Consider the following 21,943-nt stretch of genomic DNA (forward strand, 5'->3'; position numbering starts at 1 on the left):
TGGGGGATGTGGTCTGCCCTGCAAAGCCACTGGATTAGAAGGAGTCCGGGGCTTCCAGATGACAAGGCCTGGTCCAGCCACCAGTATTCACCTCTTACTCTTAGCCACAGGCTGAGAAGCCTGGCTCCAGTGGGGTCCGGTTGTGGCAGATGTCCTGCCTCCAGTCCTATTGACCTGTGTCCCAGTTCTAGCCACCCTCCCTTTGTTGTTGATGGTAAGCGATTAGACCTGGGTCTCCACGGTTCCTGACTGGATCTGAGTATCCATGATTCATTAGGGCCAAGGACCAGAGTCAGCCATCTCCTCCTCCGCCTCCTCCTTCTTTTTCTGAGACAGGGTTTCTCTGTGTAGTTTTGGTGCCTGTATTGGATCTTGCTCTGTAGACCAGGCTGGCCTCGAACTCACAGAGATCTGCCTGCAGAGCCCTCTTCTTATTACTCCCCATGGCCACTCTCCTTTTAAATCTGCAGGTGTCAGAGAGAAGAAGCCAAAAACCACCACTGTTCTAGGACTGACTACCATTACCAAATGACATTTATGACACCTAGAGAGAGATGATAACCCCTCTAACTCTGACCAGGTGGGAGTCAATAATGATTCTGGTGGTGAAGTACAATCTGACCCTTGGTTTCTGAACACCATTTCCCCAGAGTTTCTACTGGCTCCAGACTAAGGCTAAATATCCCTGAAGTCTCAGTGTTAGGGAACTTGACCTAAGATGCCCAGTATTCCTAGCGTTGAATTTAGGCCAGGGAGCTTCCTTTCAAGAGAGGCCTGGGCTGGGGGACATCAGCCAACACTGGTGGGTCTGTGCTGATTTGCATTGGATTCAGCATAAGGGCCTGGATCTGGGCCCCTGGGGACTTCTGGTTCTCTCAGTGGAGGGTCAGGATAGCCTTCATGTGGCCTATGGGCTTCTGTTGAGCCTGGTTTCCTGGCCTTTTCTTGTCCCCACTGCAGTGGGCAGAGGCTGTGTTTGGGATGGGCTAGTTCACGTCCCTTCTATTGTTTAACTGTTTACCACAACCCCCACTACCCTCCCCGCTAAATCTGGATGCTGTTTACTCCCTAACCCTCAAAGTGCAGCTACTTCCTTGTCTGAGAGAGCTTCCCTGTTTCCCCAGACTCCAGGGCTCCTTCCCAAGTACATCTGGCTGAGTGGTTACTTGATCAGCACTGAGCTGAGCAACCAGGATGGGAGAGGGCCATCTTGACTTCCTGGCATGGTGTCCTGGGTGCTATGTCTTATTAATGTTAGCCTGTCAGTACAGGGACTAGTCCCTCAAGACTTAGTAACAGCTAGCCTCTAAGAGAATTGCAGAAGGAAGGTCGGCCAGCTCTGAAGCCCATGTACCTCTGTAGACTAAGGGACATACTTCATTAGGCTCTCTAGTACACAGTTGGTCAGTCTGCTGGGTCCCCAGCCAGCTCCAGGTAGTCCTTAGTGGGGAAATTACCCGAGGTCCCCAGGTGAATAGTCATATCCATTCTTCTATGACAGTCTGAACAGAGGATCCAAGATGGCTGATGAGGACCCCCTGGGAGGTGGGGCAGCCCCGGTGTTCATAGCTCCAGCTGACTATGGAGAGGGCATCACTGGATAGAACTGAGATAGTGCCAGGTTCTGGTGGCTCTGCTGCCCATCTGGCCTGCCCTGGCTGCTAGTTTCGCCGGACTGGGTGCCACATAGACACAGGCCTACGCAGCGTGGCCAGCATCTGGTTCCAGTGTGTGGTGCCCATGCCGCTGGCTGCTGGCCCAATGATGACATGCCCCACGTTGTCCCCACGGCCATCACTGCTGCTCTCAGCCACTGTCACTCGGAGAGACAGGTCCTGGGAAGAAGGAGACATAAGAGATTGGGACCAGGAGCAGCTGAAGGGGCCTCCCTGGTTCCAGGGTCCCAACTTGTGCATACCAGGCCCTGTGAGGTGTGTACAGCTCTCGGAATCTTCCCACACAACTTGGGAGTGGAGGCTTGTCCTAGTACTTACAGATGGATAGCCAGCTATGATGTGACTTTGCTAAGTGCTAGAAGTGACCGTGGCAGCAGGATTTAAAACCCGTCCCTCACTTCTTTGTCCCTCAACATTTTTTCTTTAAGATTTATTTTAGCTTTGAGTTTGAAAAGAGGAATCAGCAGTGAAGTACACTTGCCGTTCTTGCAGAGGACTCTGGTTTGATTCCCAGCCCTCACATGGTAGTTCAGTAACTCCAGTTCCTGGGTATCTGAACCCTCTTCCGGCCTTTGTGGGCACCAGGTGCACTTGTTATGCACAGACAGATATACATGCAGGCAAAATACTCATACACATCAAATAATATAAACCCTAAAACATTTTATTTTAAATATGTATGCCTATATGGGGGCTGGATGTGCATGTGAGTGCAGTACCCACAGAGGTCAGAAGAGGGCATTGGATCCCTGGAGTTGGAATTACAGGCAGCTGTGACCCATCTGATGTGGGTGCTGGGAACAGAACTCCCTAAAAGAAGTATGTACTCTTCACCCCTGATCCATATATCCAGCCCTACTTGTCCTTGAGAGTGAGTCTCATGCAGACCAGGCTGGCTTTGAACTTGCTATGTTGTTGAGGCTGTAATTGAATTCCTGATCTTCCTGCCTTGGCCTCCCAAGTACTAGGATTACAAGTGTGTGCTCCCATATCAGGCTTAGAACTTAGGCTGTTTATATTTATTTATTTATTGTTGGTCTTTTTTTTTTTTTTTTTTTTCGCCTTTTTTTAAAAAAGGTTTTTATAGATAGGCAGTGGTGGTGCACGCCTTTAATCCCAGCACTTGGGAGGCAGAGACAGGTGGATCTCTGTGAGTTCGAGGCCAGCCTGTGCTACAGAGTGAGTTCCAGAAAAGGCTCCAAAGCTACACAGAGAAACTCTATCTCAGGAAAAAAGAAAAAAGATTTTTATTATATGTATATGAGTGTTTGCCTGCAGGTGACTATGTGCATCACATGTGTGCAGTGTATATGAGTGTTTGCCTGCAGGTGACTATGTGCATCACATGTATGCAGTGCCCAGAAGGGCCAGAGGAGGGCTCTGGGTCCCCTGGAAATGGAGTTACAGATGGTTGTTAGCTACCATGTGGGTGCTGGGAACTGAAGCCAAGTCCTCTGGAAGAGCAGCAAGTGTACTTAAATGCCGAGCCGTCTCTCCAGTCCCTTGCTTTGTTTTCTTTTTGTTGTTGTTTTTATTTGTTTATTTGTTTGTTTCTGAGGCAGAGTTTCTGTGTATAAGTATAATAGCCTTGGCTCTCCTGGAACCAGGCCTGTTTCTGCCTCCCACGTACTGGGATTAAAGGAATGTACTACCTGGTCCAGCTCCCTTGCTTTGTTTTTTTTTACTTTATTTTTTTAAGACAGACTCTTACTATGTAGCCCTTGTTAGCCTGCAGTTGCAGTTCTGCAGATCTGCCTGATCTCAAACACATAGAGATCAGCCTGCCTTGGCCTCCCGAATGCTGGAACTAAAGACGTGTGCTGCCATTGCCACCTTATTATTTATATTTATCTATAGTTTAGGCTGGCCTCAAAATCCCTACAGAGTGGAAGATGACCTTGAACTTATGATCCCCCTGTTTCCACCTCCTGAGTGAGTGTACCACCATGCCTGGTTTATGAGGTGTGTGTGTGTGTGTGTGTGTGTGTGTGTGTGTGTGTGTGTGTAACCTGTGTGTGCTGAACAAATGCTCTAGCATCTGGGCTTTGGGACTTGGGCCTGTGCTACCTGCTTCTTGGTCTCTAAAATGTGACAGCGTTTCCTACTCCATTGGGCTGTTCTGGGAAGAAAATGAAGTAAACATGTAAGTGGGGAGAAAAACCTAAAAACAAACCTCGTGACTCACTGCTGGCTCATCAACAGAGCACTCACAGGGTCTCACTGTCACAGCATCCTCATGTGAGGTCACAGCTGAGGGGTAAGGTTAAGTAGGAACATATTTGAGATGCTGGCCTGACTGTTCCTACCTCGTCCCTCAGCAGCTTCGAGGCTGGAGGGAAATGGCATTGTGTGTGACAAACAGGCCACAGGAGGGGGCAAATAGGTGGACTGTCCAGTAAGGGACAAGGTTATAATCCTAGGACCAGCCGAAATGCTGGAATGTTGCCTGGATTCCTAGATTTGGGACACCCAGAGTGAGGCCAACATCCAGCTTTTAAATCTACAGGGGCTGGCAGGGTAGCTCCATAGTCAAGTGTAAAGTGTTTGTGTAGCATACACAAAGCCTTGGATTCATCATCAGCACTGAAAAACAAAGAAATCCCCAAGAGCATCCCTAGGAGGGGACTAGGTGAGCCCATCCAGTCTCTCGGCTGCAGGGCAGACTTCAGTACAAGGACCAAAGGACTTTCTGATTGTTAGGCGTGCCTAAGGACAGAAAGGGACAGTGAGAGGAGGGGTGAGATCCCCACTCTGACTGGTTTGGCTTAGTTCTTTTCTCTGTGGCTCATTCCACCACCCCAACCCGTAGCCTGTGATAGCCCTGCGTGGGAGAAAAGATTGTAGTGAGGTCCTTGAAGTAGGACCTCTGAAGGTTTAGGCCCTCACCCCCGGCTCTGGGGTCACCTCTAGTTCATCTTCAGGCAGTGTGGTTCCTCAGAGCTCCTGCAGGAAGTCTCCCCTGACTACTAACGCTGGGGAAGGCTGCCAATGGGGTTTACAAAGTCTGGGGACCTCCCCACCTGTCCTTTGTAGGCAGAAAGCCTACACCACAGGCTGGCATGTAGTGGTGGGCTCAATCAGTGATTAGGAGGAGGTTGGCTTGAGGTCCCATGAGGCAACGCTGGAGGGATGCGTGGCCCAGAGTCCTGTGAGGACCCGGCACCTCTCACCTGTAGCACAATGGCAGGTACCGAGAAGATCATAGCTTCGTTGAACACTGGGTTGGGGTCGTCCCGCTTCACAGCCGTCTTCTTCTTGCTCATTTTCCTCCCGTCCTGCAGCAGGTACACTTTGACGAAGGGGTCTACAGGCAGGCATGTGGGGAGGGTCAGTAACACGCATGCTTGGTGTGGCCCTGTCTGCTCTGGCTCCACCCACTCCCTCTGATTCCCTGACCCTTGGCTATTGCCATTATCTCCAAAGTCCACGGTTTGGTATTTACTTATTTATGTTAAGAAATGGAGCCGGGCACGGTGGTGGTAGCAAGGGATTTTAATCCCAGCACTTGGGAGGCAGAGGCAGGTGGAACTCTGTGAGTTCAAGGCCAGCCTGGTCTACAGAGCGAGTTCCGGGAAAAGCAAGTCTACACAAAGAAATCCTGTTCTGTGGGGCTGGTGAGATGGCTCATTAGTTAAATGCACTGGCTGCTCTTCCAGAGGTCCTGAGTTCAATTCCCAGACAACCTGTAATGAGATCTGGTGCCCTCTTCTGGCCTGCAGGCATATATGCAATAGAGCACTCCTATACATTAAATAAATAAATAAATCTTTAAAAAAAAAAAAAAAAAAAAACCCAAATCCTGTTCTGAAAGAAAGAAAGAAAGAAAAGGAAAGAGGGTTGGGGATTTAGCTCAGTGGTAAAGCACTTGCCTAGCAAGCGCAAGGCCCTGGGTTTGGTCTTCACCTCTGGCAAAAAAAAAAAAAAAAAAAAAGAAAAGAAAAAGAAATGTAGCCATGCAGTAGTGGCACATGCTTTTAATCCCAGCAACTGGGAGGCAGAGGTAGGCAGATCTCTGAGTTCAAAACAAAAACAAAACACCCTCTCCTCCCTCCCCAAAAAAGAAGTTGGATCTCATTATGTGTTCCAGGCTGGTTCTAAACTCCTGAACTTAAGGGATCTTCCTACTTCAGACTCCTGAGTTGCTGAGACGAAAGTTGCAAACTACAATGACTGGCTTGATATATCATATTTTTATCTATCTATCTATCTATCTATCTGCCTATCTATCCATCATCTATCTATCTATCTATCTATCTGCCTATCTATCTATCCATCATCTATTTATCTATCATCTATCTATCTTCTGTCTATCACCTATCTATCCTCTATTTATCTATCTTCTATCTATCTATCATCTATCAGCCTATCATCTATTTATCTATCTATCTTCTATCTATTTATTTATCTATCTTCTATCTATGTATCATCTTTTTATCTATATCTATCTATCATCTATTTATCTATCCTCTATCATCTATCAGCCTTTCATCTATTTATCTATCATCTATTTATCTTCTATCTATCTATCTATCTATCTATCTATCTATCTATCTACTTATTTTTGGGTCTTTCAAGACTGGTTTTGAGGAACCGGGTGGTGGTGGCTCACACCTTTAGTCTCAGCACTTGTGAAGCAGAGGCAGGCAGATCTCTGAGTTTGAGGCCAACTTGATCTACAAAGTGAGTTCCAGGACAGCCAGACCTGTTACACAGAGAAACCCTGTCTGGAAAACAAACAAAAACAAAAACAAAAACAAAAAACGAAAGACTGGTTTTGTGCCACCACCATCTGGCTTATTTAAGATTTACTTTTAGGGCTGGAGAGATGGCTCAGAGTTTAAGAGCACTGGCTGCTCTTCCAGAGGTCCTGAGTTCAATTCCCGGTAACTACAGGGAGGCTCACAACCATCTATAAAGAGATCTGGTGCCCTCTTCTGGCCTGCAGTGCAGGCATGCGTGCAGACAGAATACTGTATACATAATAAATAAATAAATCTTAAAGAAAAAAGTATCTTGTGTGAAAAAAAGGGTTTACTTTTATTTTGATTTATCTATTTAAATTATGTATATAGTCAGTGTCTCTGCATGGTGTGCACCCTCTGCATGAGGGTGTCAGAGAGCTGGAGTTACAGGCAATTGTAAACCACCTGATGTGGGTGCTGAGAACCAAATTCCAGTCCTCTCCAAGAGCAGCGAGTGCTCTTAACCCAGGAGCGCTCTCTCCAGCTCTGTTTATTCTGAGAGAGCGTCTTGAATTTTTTTTTAATTATTTTTCATTTTACATACCAACCACAGTTCCCCCTTCCTCCCACTCTCCATCTACTCCTCAGAGAGGGGCAGGCCTCCCATGGGGAGTCAACAAAGCCTGGGATATCAAGTTGAGGTAGGACCAAGCCCCTCTCCCCTGCGACAAGCCCATAGGGAGTGGGCTCCAAAAAGCCAGTTCATGCACCAGAGATAAATCCTAGTCCCATTGCCAGAGGCCCCACAAACAGACCAAGGCACACAACTGTCACCCACATTCAGAGGGCCTGGTTTGGTCCCATGCAGACCCCCCAGCTGTCAGTCCAGAGCTCCCACTAGCTCGGGTCAGCTGTCTCTCTGTAAGCTTCCCCATCATGATCTTGATTCCCCGCCCATATAACCCCTCCTCTCTCTCTTCAACAGGATTCCCGGAGCTCAGTGCTCGGCTGGTGCTTGGCTGTGGGTCTCACTAACTTGTTCCTATCTCTTTCTTCCCTTCCCCTCAAAGAACAATGTGCCTAGGTGTGCACAGGGCTCATTACAGGGTGTTTAAAACACTTCTGTGTAGCACAGCGCTCACTCAACAAGCATAGCAGAGAGCTGAGCTACTCTTCAAAGATGGAAAAGTCACGTTTCCCCCACCCCCAGGGATGGGGCACATTGGTAGGCGAGATAAGAGCTAAAATCAAAGTCTCAGTTAATTGTTCTACGAGAAAACATTCCTCATTACAACCAAAAGCCTAAGAGAGAGGAGCTTCTTTACAAAGAAGGTAGAAGCTGGGTGTCAGTAGGAGGCACTCTGAGAGGAATGACTGGCTACTACCCAAGAACCTTCGGAAGGACAAGGCCTTTGTACTCCTAGTGCCTCACCCCACAGAATGCTAGGAGCCACCATGCCTGGTTTGCTATTGGGCACAGACTGACTGATACTAAGAGACAAGGTCTCACTATGTGTTTCAGGCTGGTTCAGACCTCCTGGGCTTAAGTATCTTCCTGCCTCCGCCTCCTGAGGAGCTGGGCCTGGAAGTGAACTCCACTGTGCGGAGCTGGATGTTGTCTTAAGGATGACCTTGAGTTTCTGATTCTCCTGTCTACACCTCCTGAGTACAAAGATTATAGTTGTGTATTACAATGTTGTGGTTTTTGTTGTTGCTTTGTTTTGTTTCAGAGACAGGGTTTCACTGTGTTGCGTAGCCTTGGCTGTCCTGGAACTCACTTTGTAGACCAGGCTGGCTTCAAACTCACAGAGATCCGCCAACTCTGCCTCCTGAGTGCTGAGATTATAGGGGTGCGCCACCGCTGCCGCAGCCGCCTCCGGGACCCAGGTTGTGTTTTATGAAGTGTGATTAGCTTCATGCATGCTAGACAAGCACTCTGTCAAGGGAGCTACATCCCCAGACCCGTTTCCCAGGTGAGAAACCCAAGATCTCATGGCCAGTCAAGAGAGGGCAGCCTACTGCAAATTTTCCTCCCCCCGTATTCCACGGAAGGTGGTAGACCAGATGCTTCTTTTTCTATTAGTGGCCTGAGCGCAGATAGCAGACCTGAGTGACTGAATTCCAGCACAGCAGAGCCTCACAGTGTGCAGTTCTGAGACACCAAGTCTTCCTGCTGCCTGGGGCCCTAGGCAGCCAAGTCCAATAGGTCCCAATAGGGTGTTTGATCCCACATGGCACCCACCCCAAGGGTTGGGGCACTGCTCCCCGTCCAAAGTCTAGGTTGCTGCTCTGTCTCTGACAAGTTGATGCCGACCCTCCGTTTCTTGTCTGGTCACAGCACCAGTGATGACTCCTGCCCTCAGAAACCAGTGCTTTCCCTTTTACTGGTACTCCACACCCAGGGCTGCTTGTCACCCTCCAGGGTGCCCATGTTTCTCCAGCGGAATTAACCTTTCCCCACCATGCCTGGCTCCTGAGCCTAGCTGAAGCCACAGGGCCCTGGCCCTGTGCCCAGTATATGCTCCCCCTGAGCCACATGGAGGAACTGAGAACATAGGCCCTCACCTGCTGTGGTCTTGTCATTGGTCCAGATAAGATTCTTGGCTTTCACCACAACCACAGTCAGCCGCTCAGCTGTGGGCAGGTAACTGAGGGACAGGAGGATCTCTCCCACAGCATCGGCAGCCTGTAAAAATAGGCATGACTCAGGAGTCTTCTGCCCTCCAGTGTCAAAGGGTCTAGGGAAAGGTGGATTCTTCCTTCTCCACTGGAAAGTCGCTGCTTTCGGGGTAACTCTTTTTTTGGGGGAGCTGAGGATCGAACCCAGGGCCTTGAGCTTGCTAGGCAAGTGCTCTACTACTGAGCTAAATCCCCAACCCCCTGGGGTAACTCTTAAACCTAGGCACCAGGCTGGCAGGATTAAAAGGACAACCTCCCCACCCCTGCCACACCAAGGAGCATGCACAGCCCCTCCCTTGCTCCGGATGTAGACCATGCCTTGGAAGGAGGCCCAGAGGTGGCCTGTCAAGCTGCCTCTCAAGTGAATCAATCAAATGCAGTTTTGTTCCCCCACTGGGGCCAAGGAAAACCTTCTAGGATTAGTGTAAAGAGATCCAAGTTGACAGCATTTGCTGGAGCAGTAGTGTTCCCTAGCATTGCTACAAAAGTAAGCTTCAGGCTGGCCCCTGTCTGAAATAGCCCGCCTGAGGGCCAGGCCTATGCATCCCTAATAGCAGCTTATAGAAATAGAACCTCTGATGATGTGGAGTCAGCAGAGATGAGGGGCTGGAGATGACTCAGCAGTTAAGAGCACTGGCTGCTTTTCCAGAGGCCCAGGTTCAGTCTCCAGCACCCACAATGCAACTCACAACCATATATAACTCCAGTCCGGGGGATTGGACATCCTCTTCTGACCTCCATGGGCACACACACACACACACACACACACACACACACACACACACACACAGACAAACCAGGCAAACACTCATAAGATTAAATGAAACATAAAATAAAAATAAATACTAAAAAATAAAAAAAAAAGAAAACTGAGAAGCAGGCTAGAGAGATGGCTTAGTGGGTAAAAGCACTTGCCATTAACCCCAGTGACCTGAGTTCAACACCCATAACCCACATGGAGAGAACCCAGAAGACAAAGGATCTCCTGACTTCTATATGTGTGTATATGCATGCCCATGCACACGTGCACACAGAAAACACAATAAATAGATAAATAAATACAATGTTAAAAATCAAAGAAGAGCTGTAAGCAGTGGTGTGCATAGGATGTTTTTGCTACCACATGCAGTGAGTTGTTTCCCGAGAGTGTCCAGGTCGAGGGACAGGAAAGTGGCATCTCTCTCGGGAAGTGGGTGTGTGTATTCTCTCCTTGGGTGGACCGGCAGGCCAAAGTGGGCGATACCTTATTCTGGTCCTGTAAGTATAGCCAGCCACTGAAGGGCTGCAGCAGGAGATCCAGAACAGACAGCTTCAGCTCCACCACACCGGTGCTCACGTTCCGCTCGTCCTCATCGATGCCGAACACAGAAAACCGAAGGCTCTTCTCCTCCAGGGCTGTGGGATCCAGGGGGACAGAGAACTTCTCATCGAAGAAGATGGAATAGGCATTCCTCTGGATCTACAGAGAGAAGGGACCGTGGAGGGGCTTTCTGGTACCCACAGTCCAATTCTGGTCCTCCTTCTGTGTTTAACCTTCCTTAAACATTTGTTTCCTTGCCTGGTGGTGGCCCACACCTTTAATCCCAGCACTCGGGAGGCAGAGGCAGGCAGATCTCTGTGAGTTCGAGGCCAGCCTGGGCTACAGAGCAAGTTCCAGGAAAGGCGCAAAGCTACACAGAGAAACAAACAAAATGATTTGTTTCCTTAATTTTGTTTGTTTTGAGACCGGTTCCCAAATAGCTCAGGATGAACTCCTGAGCTTTCTGCCATTAATTCCATGATGCTAGGATTACAAGCATGATCCTCCATATTGTACCTCCCCCTTTTTTTCATTTCTGAGACAGGAAGGATCTCACTATGTAGCTCTGGCTGTCCTGGAACTCACTTTGTAGAGCAGGCTGGCCTCGAACTCACAGAGATTTGCTTGGCCTTGCCTTCTGAGTACTGGGATTAAAGGCATGCACCACCACCGCCCGGCTGTTTGATTGAGACAGGATCTCATGTAGTCCAAGATGGCCTCAAATTTATTATGTAGCCAAGGGCAACCTTGAATTCCTGATTTCTCTGTCTCCGAAATGTTGAGGTCACCTTGAAGGTTTAAAAGCCTTAATGTCTCCTCCTTGGATATGGTCAACCCACAGGCCTGGCATTAGAAGCTTCCATAATTGAGTCCCAGTAATCCTCATCCTCACAAGATGCTGTGGCTGCACTGGCCTCTGTCTCTCCTGTCTGCCCAACTTAGCACAGCCATGGGGCAGGCGTACCGTGGGAGCCAGACAACTGTCTGTAGATAAACAGCCACTAACACCACAGCCCCCTGTAAACCCTGGCGAAGACTTTCTGATTGTCATAGGCTGGATGGATGAGTTGACAGATAGACAGATGGATGGAGTGACTAGGCAGGGCTGGGCATGCTTCATTCCCCAGCTCACTTCTGCTTTTGGATGCCATTGGCCTCCTCCCAGGAAGCTGTGGGCAGCCCTCGGGGAGGGGCATGTGAAGCTCTGCTTGCCCTTCCGTGGGGGGCGTCTGAGTCACTGCGCAGTGGTATTTAGAGAGCAGATCTCAACCCTGGCACCTTCTCTGAAGCTGAGGGGGATGTTTGACCTGGAGGCAACAGCACCCCACCCCCACAGTGAGACTGCTAGGCTGTGATGTCATGAAACCTATCTTCCTAGGAACAAAGTAGCCTCTAGTTACTTTGTTCTCACCCTTCTGTCTCTGCTGGGCTCTGGAAGGTTCTTCCTGTAGTCACTCTAGCCCAATGCACAAACCTGGAGCCATGTTGCCGCACAGAGCTCTGTCTCAGACTCTCCCAAACTTCTGTCCACCAGTGTCCCTCCTCAAGGGGCATGTCCTGAGTCACTCAAGGTCTTTCACGTGGCTCAGGACAAGAGCAACATAATGTGCATCGGGCTCAACAGCAGCTCTTCATGGCCTGAGAACTGCTCCTGACCACCTAACAAGGACTGAGCCCTTCTTCCTAATTGTGATGCTTATTTGACAGATGGGGAACTGAAATCAGCTGCTTTTAGTGACTTGCTCAAGGTCACACTGCCGGGCAAAGGTGGAACTTGGATTTCGACCTGATTTCTAACTACCCACTGCCACTGTACTGCCAGTAGAAAATCAGACCCTTGGTACCACATGTATAGAGAGCTGGTGGTTAGTTCTAGAATCTTCTAAAGTTACAGGGGTACTAGGGAGGGATGGGAGTGGAATATCCACCCCGGAGAGACAGCTAGTTAATGTTCGATGTGGCAAGTGATTGGACACATGGGTCTCCAAGAACTCAGAGACCCTTGGTTGACCTGGCCCATCTCAGAGGACTCGGGATCTGGACACCTACCAGCCTGCTGCTGGCCAGTGGGTATGGCTGTCAAAGTGTGGCACCTTGGAGGTATCCTGTGACCTCCTTGTTGGGTCCATCCCCTTCTTTCCTTTTGATTGCTGACTGTCAAGGGCTGTCAGCACGTTCCCTTGGTCTCTGACTTCCAGCAGGGTGAGCCACTGGGGTCACCAGAAGGAAACAGAGATCAGAGGAAGGATGAAGTTTCCCTGGGGCCAACCACACCCTCTCACGAAAGAACACAGGCCCTTTCATTTGGGGCCCAGAAGCTCCCTTTCTTCTCATGGTTTTTTCAGTCCCTGGGGTGGGCCTCTCTTCTTGTTCACAAACTCATGGAACCATGCCGATACCAAGGCCACTCTCCTCCACCCACTCCAAAGCAAATAGCAAATGAGCCTGTCAGTGAGTTCTCTCCTAGATCAGTCAAATGGGCAGGCCATCTTTCTTCTTGCCAAGACTCCATGTTGACAGATGTGGAAGTGGACAGTTACTCACTGTCCTTGAGTGATAGGAAGACTGGTACACAGCAGGGACACAAAGCAGGTTCTATGCCTGGCCCTTCCACTCTGGAGCCACAGTCCGATCTTCTCTCCAGCGCCCCCTGTCATCCTGTCTGGTACTGCAGATCTGCCCACCAGCTCAGATGTCAGCTTCCCTGGAGGACTTCAGGGAACCCAGCCCCACTTACCCGGGAGATGCCAACAATCTGTTCATCTGGCAGCAGACTGACGCGCATGAAGCAGGACTCGAAGGTGGCCTCCTCGCGCTCCAGGAGGTCCTTGCCTTGCAGCACTGCCACGTGGAGGGTGTGGGAGGCTGCATCATAGTCCATGCTCACCTCCACCTGGCCCAGTGTGAAATCCTGCCCAAAGGTGTTGCTCACAGAGGAAATGGAGTTCAGAGAGTCAGCCGACTGTGACTTGCGGAGAGTACCATAGGGGGCTAGGTCCAGTTCCCGGCCCATCAGCTCCAGGGGTCCCAGCTCACTGATGCTCTCAAAGGTGTCCTCGATACTGAGGCTGCCTTTGCGGCTGGATGGTCCTCGAGTGTTGGCCCGCTGGGCATTCCACTGAGGGGCTCTCTGTGGGTGAACAAAAGGGACAGAGAAGCATCACATGGGTCACAGGCACCATCTCTAGGAGATAGCACAAATGACCTTTGCATGTTTGTTCAAGGTACCCTGGGCTCTCCTTTCTCAAAACCAGCCGAGGGGAACTATTACTCGGCCACTTTGTTTCTTTCTCTCTAACACATTAACTGGCTACACACCTCAGGCTGGCCTGGGACTCCTGACACTCCTGCTTCAACCCCTGAGTGCTGGGGTCAAGCATCAACCACATCTAGCTCAGTTTCCTCTCCTTAACAAAAATGAAAGAAAGCATTTTCTTAAACTATTTATTTGTTGTGACAAAATTCCATACATAAAAATGTCAACTGCAATGACATTTATAAAGAGGAAAGCTGCTGCGTGTGGAGGAGCACATATACAACCCCAAGATTTGGAGGTGGAGACAGAAGGATTAGAAGTTCAAGGTCAGCCTCAGGTCCCAGCGATCTGGTCTCTAAACAATCACACAACAACAGCAATCTAAGTGTCCAAAAGAAGGGGTTAAGAGTCGTGAGTCACACCAGGCGGCGGCGGCAGTGCACTCCTTTAATCCCAGCACTCGGGAGGCAGAGCCAGGCGGATCTCTGTGAGTTCGAGGCCAGCCTGGGCTACCAAGTGAGTTCCAGGAAAGGCGCAAAGCTACACAGAGAAACCCTGTCTCGAATAACAAAAAAAAAAAAAAAAAAAAAAAGAATTGTGAGTCACAGTCACTTCACAGATGGCTGAGGAGCCTCAGAGAAAGATTATAAAAAACATAACACAAGGGCCAGTGAGATGACTCAGAAGGTATAGGTGTCTGCCACCAAGCCTGATGTCCTGAGTTGGACTCCCAGTGTCCACACGATGGAAGGAGAGAAATGTCTCCTACAAACTGTCCTCTGACTCCCACACACGTACCTGTATAGCCAAGGACAGCCTTGAATTCCTGATCTTTATGACTCTGTCCCTTGAGTGCTAAGTGTGACAGGCTGTGTCACCACACCCAGCCTCAGCTTTCTTTTGTTTTTTTTGAGACAGGGTCTCACTAGGTACTCCTGACTGGCCTGGAACTCCCTGTGCAAACCAGGGTAGCTTTGAGCTCACAAAGATCTGCTTGCCTTTACTTCAGAGTTCTGGATTTAAAGGCATGTGCCACCAACGAGCAGCCTTCAAATAGCTTTCTTAAAATCCTGACTCAGAGGACAGTCCTTTTGACAGTTTTCAACGTGTGTTGCCAAAATGCTTCTTGGGAAAGTTGTCCAATTTACACTCCCCCCAACAGAGTAGCAGGAGCCCACCAAATGAGTGAGCATCTGATCTGGTAACGGAGTCATGCTGTGCTCTCTGGAACTGTATGTGATGCCTGGAAAATCCTCAGCCAAGTATTAAATGATCTCAGACTCAGCAGTATATATGAGAACCTTAAAAATAAATCTTAGGGCTGGAGACACTGGGTGGCTAAGAGCACTGACTGCTCTTCCAGAAGACCCAAAGGTTCAGTCCACCTAGGACACCTGGTGGCTCAAGACCACTTGTATGTCCAGTCCCAGGGGGTCTGAGGTCCTCTTCTGGTCTCTTCAGGCATCAAGCATGCATGTGGTGCACAGACATATATGCAGGCAAAACCTTTATCTTGACTTTTTTTTCAAGACAGAGTTTCTCTCTGATACCCTGGCTGTCCTGGAACTAGATCTATAGACCTCAAACTCAGAGATTCACCTGCCTCTGCCTCCCAACTGCTAGGATTAAAGGTGTGTGCCACCACCATATGGTAGGGGAGGAGGATTTTTAAAAACCTTAAAACAAACAAACAAGCAAAACAAAAAAAAAAAACAAAGAAAAGAACAGCATTCCAAATGATGAAAAATTTTTATACATTACAGAGAGGCAGAGGCAAGAAAAGCATTACAAATTCAAGACAGCCTAGCCTGCATAGTGAGTTCTACAAAGACATGGCAAGACAGTGTCTTAAAATAAATCCTTAATAAATAAATAAGTAAAGTAGTTAATAGTTGGGTAGTAGCATTTGTGAAAATGTTTTTCTGTGTATTTTTCTCTATTTTTTACATGACAGTCTTAGAATTTTTGTTACATTATATATATATATATATATGTATATGTATGTGTGTGTGTGTGTGTGTGTGTGTGTGTGTGTGTGTGTGTGTATGAACCACAGCTTGTGGGAAGAGTCTGTTTTCTCCTAACATGGTCCCAGGGATTGAACTTAGGTCATCAGGTTTGGTGGCAGGTGAGCCTGTCACTTTGTCCTCTGAACCACGTCCCTGGCCCACATGAAAAGTCTTTTGAGACAAGATCTTACTGTGCGGCCTAGAGCTCACGGCTGTCTTTGACTCCTGATCCTGCTGCCTGAACCACCAAAGGTCTAGGATTATAGGTGTGCACTACCACATCCAGTCTCACATGATACAGGTGTGTCACATCTCACACAACAGAGGTATAAACTGTCACACCTTGTCTCATATGATAGGGGGTTGTTTTTAAGTTTTTTTTTTTTTGTTTGTTTTTTCTTCTTGTTTTTTTGAGACAGAGTTTCTCTTTGTAACAGCCCTAGCTGCTCTGGAACTCGCTTTGTAGACCAGGCTGGCCTCGAACAGAGATCCTCCTGCCTCTGCCTCCCGAGTGCTGGGGTTAAAGGAATGCACCACCTTTCCTGGCTAAGATTTTTTTTTCATTTAAAAAATTTTATATAGCCAGGCATGGTGGCATACAACTTTAATCCCTGTACTGGGGAGGCAGAGGCAGGTGGACATCTATGAGTTCCAGGAGATTCTGGTCTACAGAGCAAGTTCCAGAATAGCCAGGGCTATTACACAGAGAAACCCTGTCTTGAAAAACCAAAAATAAATAACAATTAAAATAATCTAAACAAAATTATATGTTATATGTCAGACATGTATGTGCCTGTGAGTGCAGGTGTCTGCAGAGACCAGAGGCATCAGATCCCTTGGAGCTGGAGTTATAGAGGATTGTAAGCTAACCTACACAGGTACTGGGAACCAAATTTGGATCCTCTCTGCCCACATGATAGCTTTTAAAAAAAAATTATATTTATTTATTTAGTGTGAATGTGTGTAGACACTTGCACCATAGTCTGTGAGTGTGAAGGTCAGAGGACAACACTCAGGGGCCAGCTCTCTTCTTCCATGCAGATCTCCAGGCTCAAACTCAGGTCATCAGACTTGGTGATAACTCCCTATTCACTGAGCCACCTCACCAGCCCAAGTAATAGATTTGTTTGTTTGTTTGTTGAGACAAGAGTTTCTCTGTATAACAGGCTGGCTTGGAACTTGCTCTGTAGACCAGGCTTGAACTCACAGAGATCCTCCTGCCTCTCCCTCCTGAGTGCTGGGATTAAAGGCTTGTACCACCACACCTGGCTTCAGCTGTGGTAGTTTTTAAAACTGTGATCAATCACTTACTCAACATCATTTATTCAACAAGCACAGAGCTAAGAGTTGACAATATGCAGGGGTATAAGATTGATGTGTTCCGCATTCACAGAGGGGGCGAGGCCTGGAGGCTGACCCTCAGAATGGATGGTGGGATGCAGATCTACAGGAGTGGAAACCTCACCTTCAGTTTAGCCTCCACGTAGGCCTCTCCATATTTTTGCTGCAGGTACCTGTAGTCGTAATTAGGGAACGGAGAGGGGCTGGGGAAGCTCCCTGATGTCCAGAGCTTCCACAGACTCACAGCTGCGATTCCAAGCAGTGCCAGGGCCCCTGCAGCGTAGACACCCACCTCCCAGCCTGGGGGGCTCTTGATGACTGCAACACAAGGACAGCCTGTCATTAGTGGGGTACAGTGATCACCAGGGAAAAAGTTGATTACTTTTTTTTTTCTGAGACAGGGTTTCTCTGCGTAGTTTTGGTGCCTGTCCTGGATCTCGCTCTGTAGACTAGGCTGGCCTTGAACTCACAGCGATCCGCCTGGCTCTGCCTCCTGAGTGCTGGGATTAAAGATGTGCGCCACCACCACCCAGGAAAGTTGATTATTATTGGTGGTACTTACATATTTTCTTTCTTTTTTTTTTTCTTCCTTTTTCCAGAGATGAGGACCAAACCCAGGGCCTTGTGCTTGTTAGGCAAGCGCTCTACCACTGAACTAAATCCCCAACTGGTACTTACATATTTTCATGTTTTATGTGCTTGTCTTTTTTTATTATATGGCTATGCATGAATGGGTGTGCATGAATGGGTGTGCATGCACATGTGGGTGTATGCACATGGAGGCCAAAGGTCAACCTAAGGTGGTGTTCTTCAGAAGCTGTCCACCTTGTTTTTGATACAAGTTCTGCTAGCTGGCCAGTGAGCCCCAAGGATGCCATGTCTCTGCTTCCCCAGTGATGGGATTACAAACACATGCCATCCTGACTTTCACATGGATGTGGGGAACAAACTCAGGTCCTCAAACTTGCATGGTAACTATTGTACTGATAGAGGCACCACCTCCTAAGGTCCTGTTTTCTGGTTTTTGGTTTTTTTGTTTTGTTTGTTTTTTTGAGACAGGGGTTCATGTAGCCCAGGCTGGCCTCAAACTTGCTATGTAGCTGAGATGACTTGAGCTCCCAATCCTCCTTCCACCGCCCAGGGCACCACCTACCTAGAGATACTTACTAAACACATTGCTTTGCTTTGGTTTTTCGAGACAGCGTTTCTCCCTGTAGCTTTGGAGTCTGTCCTGGATTTCACTCTGTAGACCAGGTTGGCCTTGAACTCACAGAAGTCCTCTTGCCTTTACCTTCCAAGTGCTGGGATTAAAGCTGTGAACCACCACTGCCCAGCCTAAACAAGTCTTATTTTTTAAAAAAGTGTGTGTGTGTGGGGGGGGGGGGGTCGGTGGTGGTGCACGCCTTTAATTCCAGCACTTGGGAGGCAGAGCCAGGCGGATCTCTGTGAGTTCGAGGCCAGCCTGGGCTACAGAGTGAGTTCCAGGATAGGTGCAAAGCTACACAGAGAAACCCTGTCTCGGAAAAACCAAAAAAAAAAAAAAAAAAAAAAAAAAAGCGAGGGTACAGCAAGATGGCTCACTGAGTAAAGGTGCTTGCCACCGACTGATGACCTTTGACCCCTGAGACAGCCTATGGGGAAGAACATAACCAACTCCCATAAATTGTCCTTAGTCCTCCATACAGGGGCCATGGCACTCCTACACATATACAAGCCATAATTAAATGAGTAAATAAATGAATATGCAGTAAATAAACATTAAAAATGAAAATCAAAATTTGTATTTAAAAAATTTTATTTTTTGCTGGGCAGCGGTGGCATCCAGGAACGAGCCCCTGTGGACACTGAGGGACAACTATGGAAGAACTGTTTAAGAGGTTGGAGAGATGGTTCAAACAGTAACCGGCCTGTTGTACAAGCACAAAGACCCGAGTTCAGATCCCCAGCACTGACATAACAGCCAGGTCTGGTGGCTGTGACAAAGGACCTGAGCCCAGGGGGAGGGAGAGAACAAGGCACCGAGGGCCAGAAGGGCTCCTTGCCTCTGCTCCCCAAAGTCCCACAGTCCGAAGGTCAGGGCTGGACCTTCAGCCAGGCATCCTCCAGCACTTACGCTGTCACTGATGAAAAGTCCCACAGCTGAGACACGCACCATCTGGGTTCAGGTACCTTGGCTGCAAGGTATATCATCACCATGTCACCAGCCTCTCTGAGCTTCAGTGTCCTCACTGAGAGAGTGTAGGTGACAAACGTCTCCCATTCAGTGGTCCCACCCCAGAGGATGTATTATTTGAAGGGGAAAAAACCCTAACACGTGTTATGTCTAGTGTGAGTCAGCCAGCTTATTTATAACAGAGGAGCTCTGAGAACATCCTGAAGGTCCCACCAAAGGAGCTGCTGGGGGGTGGCTGTTCTGTCATAGGCGGGGACATCATTGGCTTTTGAGAATGTCAACTTAGGTCATTAGGATGCAGGTGATAAGGGACATTACTAGCATTAAGAAAAAAATAAAATCACTCTCCAACATGATAGATTTCAATGTAAAAATCACACAGCATAGGGACAAAGGTTTGTAGACCAGGCTAGTGTTTCAATCAGTGTGTGCCAGGTGTAATTGCACATGCTTGGAATCCCAGCACTTGGGAAACGGAGGCAGGAGGATCAGGAGTTCATCTTCAGTTACATAGAGTTGAAGGAAATGTAAGCATAAACCCTTACTTATTCTAGATTTTTCCCTGTGATATAATAGAATTGGGGAGCCAACTGAAACCACAACTAAGACACCTACAGAGGGGCCCAGGCCCAGGCACATCAAGATCTGGAATGTCCTCAGAGTCTACAAACATGGGGTGAGATGGGAAAGTACTTGGTCAGCTGGGCCACAGCTGGCCAGGCAGGAACAAGGAGCTGTCTAAAGTTCCAGAAGAGAGGCCCAAGGTCCCAGGAGGATTATGGGAATATCCAGGGGCACAGCAGAGTCAGGCACCCCTGCATGTGAGGGTCTAGGTGCTGTACTAAATCTTCAGTGCTAGTCGGCAGAACTGGGGAGAGCTAGGGGTGGCAGAGGTAGAGTCAGGGAAAAATCCAGGCAAGTGACATGGAATGACAATTAGTCCACGTTTATTGACTAATTTTATGAAATTGCAGGAGGGACAGTGGGTGTGTCAATGGAAGTGAAGCCTAATCTAAGCCTACACATGAGGGGAGGGAGGAGAGGGACTCTAACAATAGCCCTGGCTGTCCTGGAACTCACCGTGTAGACAAGGCTGGCCTCGAACCCACAGAGACCCACCTGCCTCTGTCTCTGGAGTACGGGGATTAAAGGTGTGCACCATTACACCCAGCCTAGCAATAGCTCCCTCATCTTGTGCTAATCACCACTTCCAGGCTTTGCTTGAGCTCTTCCCATTGGCCCCTGAGTCCTGAGAACCATGACATCCCCATTTTTCAGATGACGAAGCTGATAGCAGAGGAGAATCTACTGATTGTCTGGCTCTGGATCTGCACTCTGTAGATTTCCACCTGAGACACAAGGGCTCAGCCAGGCAGAGCAGACAGTCACATCCAAGGAATGGTACAAAGTCTGGGAGCTGGGAGAGCTGTGTGACATTGTCAAAAGGCCACACCACCCTCTCTGTGTGAGGACCAGCGGGGCTGTAGATGAAAAGTGAGACTCTGGTTGGGGACTGAGAAAGGTGGCCACTGCCCCATCCTGAAGTTCAGCCCTGAGCCAGTGGGGCCCTCGCTGGAGTGAGAGCTGGTGTGATAGAGAACGCTGGACTAGGGAGTTAGGACATCTGAGATCACATCCTGACCTATTACTGTCCCTTTGCTCACTAAGGCTCACTCCTCTCATTGTGAATTGGGGGAGGGGACATCTGGAAGAAAGATGGCAGCCATGTATCAGCCATGACATCACCCACCACCTGGTAGCAGGGCTGTGGGAGTCTGACAGAGTGTCCAGGTCATCTCCTACCTTAGGACTATGTAGAATCATTGGAGAAAGGCAAGGGTGAGTCCCAGATTCTCGGCATCCTTGAGCTGGGCGAGTGTAGCATTGTCTAACATGGACAGATTCCAGGAGGGGCCCCAAAGGAATGGATTCTATGCCACAGACTCATCCTCAGAGAATGGTATATCAAGGGTCTCCCTGGGAACCCCTCATCTCAGACAGAGGGAACCTTTTAAACAGAAATGTTTCTTGGTGTGGTGGCACAAGTCTGTAATCCCAGCACTCAGCAAGTAGAAGCAGGTGAATCTTGAGTTCAAGTTCACCCTTGGCTACACAGAGAATTCAGGGCTGCAGGGCCGGGAGACGGCTCAGTGGGCAAGACACTGTGCAAGCGTGAGGGTGAGAGTTTAGATCCACAGAGCCCGTACAAACGCTGGTGTGGTGGGCATGACAAATGCCTGTAACTCCAGCCTTGGAAAGCAGAGACAGGGATTCCCCAGGGAGACTAGCCGAATCAGCAAGTTCCGGGTTTCGCTGAAAGACTGTCTGTCTGGACAAATGAGGTGGAAGAGCAGAGCAGTGATTCCAGACATCAACGGTGGCCAACGGTGCCACACACGTGCACACCACACATGTGCACAGACATACTTCCTATGTATGCCCACACGTAGTCAGTCACACACACACACACACTGCAAAACAATAGTTTTTTGAAGCCAGCTTGGGCTACATGAGACCATGTCTACAAAACAACAATAACAAAAACACACAAACCAAACCAAAGCAATAGAAAGAATCCACTGTAGTGAAAAGATGAGCAGACCCCAAATGGGCCCCCAGATGTTGTCCCCATGGCTGTGTGGCCTAAGAGAGAAGGCTGCCATTTACATCCCACTGACACCTCCCACCCCAGGCCTGGTGCGATTGCCTGAGGCTGTGTCCTTGGAAGTCTCGTCTGGCAGACTCACCGCTCAGATGATATTCTGTCACGTCCACGGCCATGATGTTCTCTGAAGTGACAGGGACTGAAAGGGAAAATGGAATCAGC

The 21,943-nt window shown here is 48.7% G+C and overlaps 1 protein-coding gene across 3 annotated transcripts in view; it reads right to left on the reverse strand.

Moving 5' to 3' along the window:
- Positions 1-368: 368 nt before the first annotated feature.
- Syt12 (synaptotagmin 12) overlaps positions 369-21,943 on the reverse strand; it is a 31,911-nt gene continuing 10,336 nt past the window's right edge. For 2 of the 3 annotated variants that reach the window (XM_036201174.1, XM_036201183.1), the window contains exons 2-8: positions 21,864-21,920; positions 17,068-17,261; positions 13,075-13,467; positions 10,281-10,496; positions 8,924-9,044; positions 4,847-4,980; positions 369-1,835 (exon numbers count right to left, since the gene is read on the reverse strand). In XM_036201174.1, the coding sequence (XP_036057067.1) occupies positions 1,662-1,835; positions 4,847-4,980; positions 8,924-9,044; positions 10,281-10,496; positions 13,075-13,467; positions 17,068-17,261; positions 21,864-21,897 (1,266 nt within the window). In that variant the 5' untranslated portion in view covers positions 21,898-21,920 and the 3' untranslated portion in view covers positions 369-1,661. Of the gene's footprint in view, positions 1,836-4,846; positions 4,981-8,923; positions 9,045-10,280; positions 10,497-13,074; positions 13,468-17,067; positions 17,262-21,863; positions 21,922-21,943 lie in introns of those variants that run through there. The other variant, XM_036201191.1, reaches the window with a different exon arrangement.

This window comes from Onychomys torridus, chromosome 1, assembly GCF_903995425.1.
Source record: "Onychomys torridus chromosome 1, mOncTor1.1, whole genome shotgun sequence".
In the NCBI taxonomy this organism is placed as follows: domain Eukaryota; kingdom Metazoa; phylum Chordata; class Mammalia; order Rodentia; family Cricetidae; genus Onychomys; species Onychomys torridus.